Here is a 1,117-nt window from a genome sequence, read left to right on the forward strand (position 1 = left end):
CCCGTAAATACTTCAATACTTGCTTCATACTAGGTAACAGAGATATACTTACGGGTCTTGTGTGTTTCTTGCCCACACAAGAATTTCCAAAAAGTCTTGTTTCGTAAAGCTCGACTGTCAACACAGGTGTGCGCCGACGATTGCATACAAAGGTCAAGTTCTGGCCTACGAATTCCGTAGAATGATTATGTGACGGAGATGGAGCATGGGCTTGTACTACTATACCACATCGTGGTATTGCCATCGCTAAGGTATATTATTAGACGGGCCGACTACCTTCGAATTCGACCGTCTTGCCTTTTATTCTACAGGGCCTTTTCCCAAAGGTCGTCAGCTTTAGCTAACTTTTAGATAGTTCATTTTTACATTTGCCTAACATTGGATCTACTCCTTTCTTGTCGTGTTCTTCTTGGCCAAGCCGAGGGTATCCGGTCCTGAAGTTCGAACCTCCATGGACCTCCTTAAGTTTGTGCGTCTAACCTCTACGACCGTCACAAAATGGTGGAGAAGCAGGGTAACTCTCGTGTCAAACCCAGAAATCCAGCACGCCTAGATGAGACAAGGCCTCTCAATCCACCTCCCGTCCCAGATAACACGGATGTCGCCTCAGCCGACGAAAGCAAGTCAGATGTGTCCATACTATCTGAGAGCAACGACGACGAGACACTGACCCAATCTGTTGTCCCATGCACCCCAACAAATCCGAATGCGCACTTTGACTCGAAGGACTCGTACTTCGCGTCAATTCTTACGTCTAGGATGTTATCGCTGCTGGCCTCTGGCGTGCAGTCTGCGAACGAAACAATTCATCACTTAGCTCAAGTGTCTACCCACACCCATGGTGTGTGATGCGTGATGGAATCAACACATGTGGTAACGACTGACACCTTAGCTTAACGCTGAAGTCCAGCTGACAATGGCGAGACAGACGAGCTTCTCCCCAAAAGTACGAAACCAGTTTAGTCCTGGAAAAGGCAAGATCCCGCTTTGACTCTGCGTTGCCGACTCGTCTGGCCCTACCGGCTTCCGACTTCTTTCACGAGACTGCCGGAGTACAGAAAATGTGCACACTAAGACCAGGGAATCACAGGTAACATTTGTGGAAGTTTGTGATACA

General features: G+C 48.0%; 1 protein-coding gene across 1 annotated transcript; it reads left to right on the forward strand.

Moving 5' to 3' along the window:
• Positions 1-498: 498 nt before the first annotated feature.
• On the forward strand, positions 499-841 carry H257_19533 (hypothetical protein; the record flags this gene model as incomplete). Its single annotated transcript, XM_009848672.1, has 1 exon — positions 499-841. A coding segment is annotated over one exon (342 nt), but the record flags the coding sequence as incomplete, so codon positions are not given.
• Between the last annotated feature and the right edge of the window lie 276 nt (positions 842-1,117).

Source organism: Aphanomyces astaci, assembly GCF_000520075.1.
Source record: "Aphanomyces astaci strain APO3 unplaced genomic scaffold supercont1.751, whole genome shotgun sequence".
NCBI lineage: Eukaryota > Oomycota > Saprolegniomycetes > Saprolegniales > Verrucalvaceae > Aphanomyces > Aphanomyces astaci.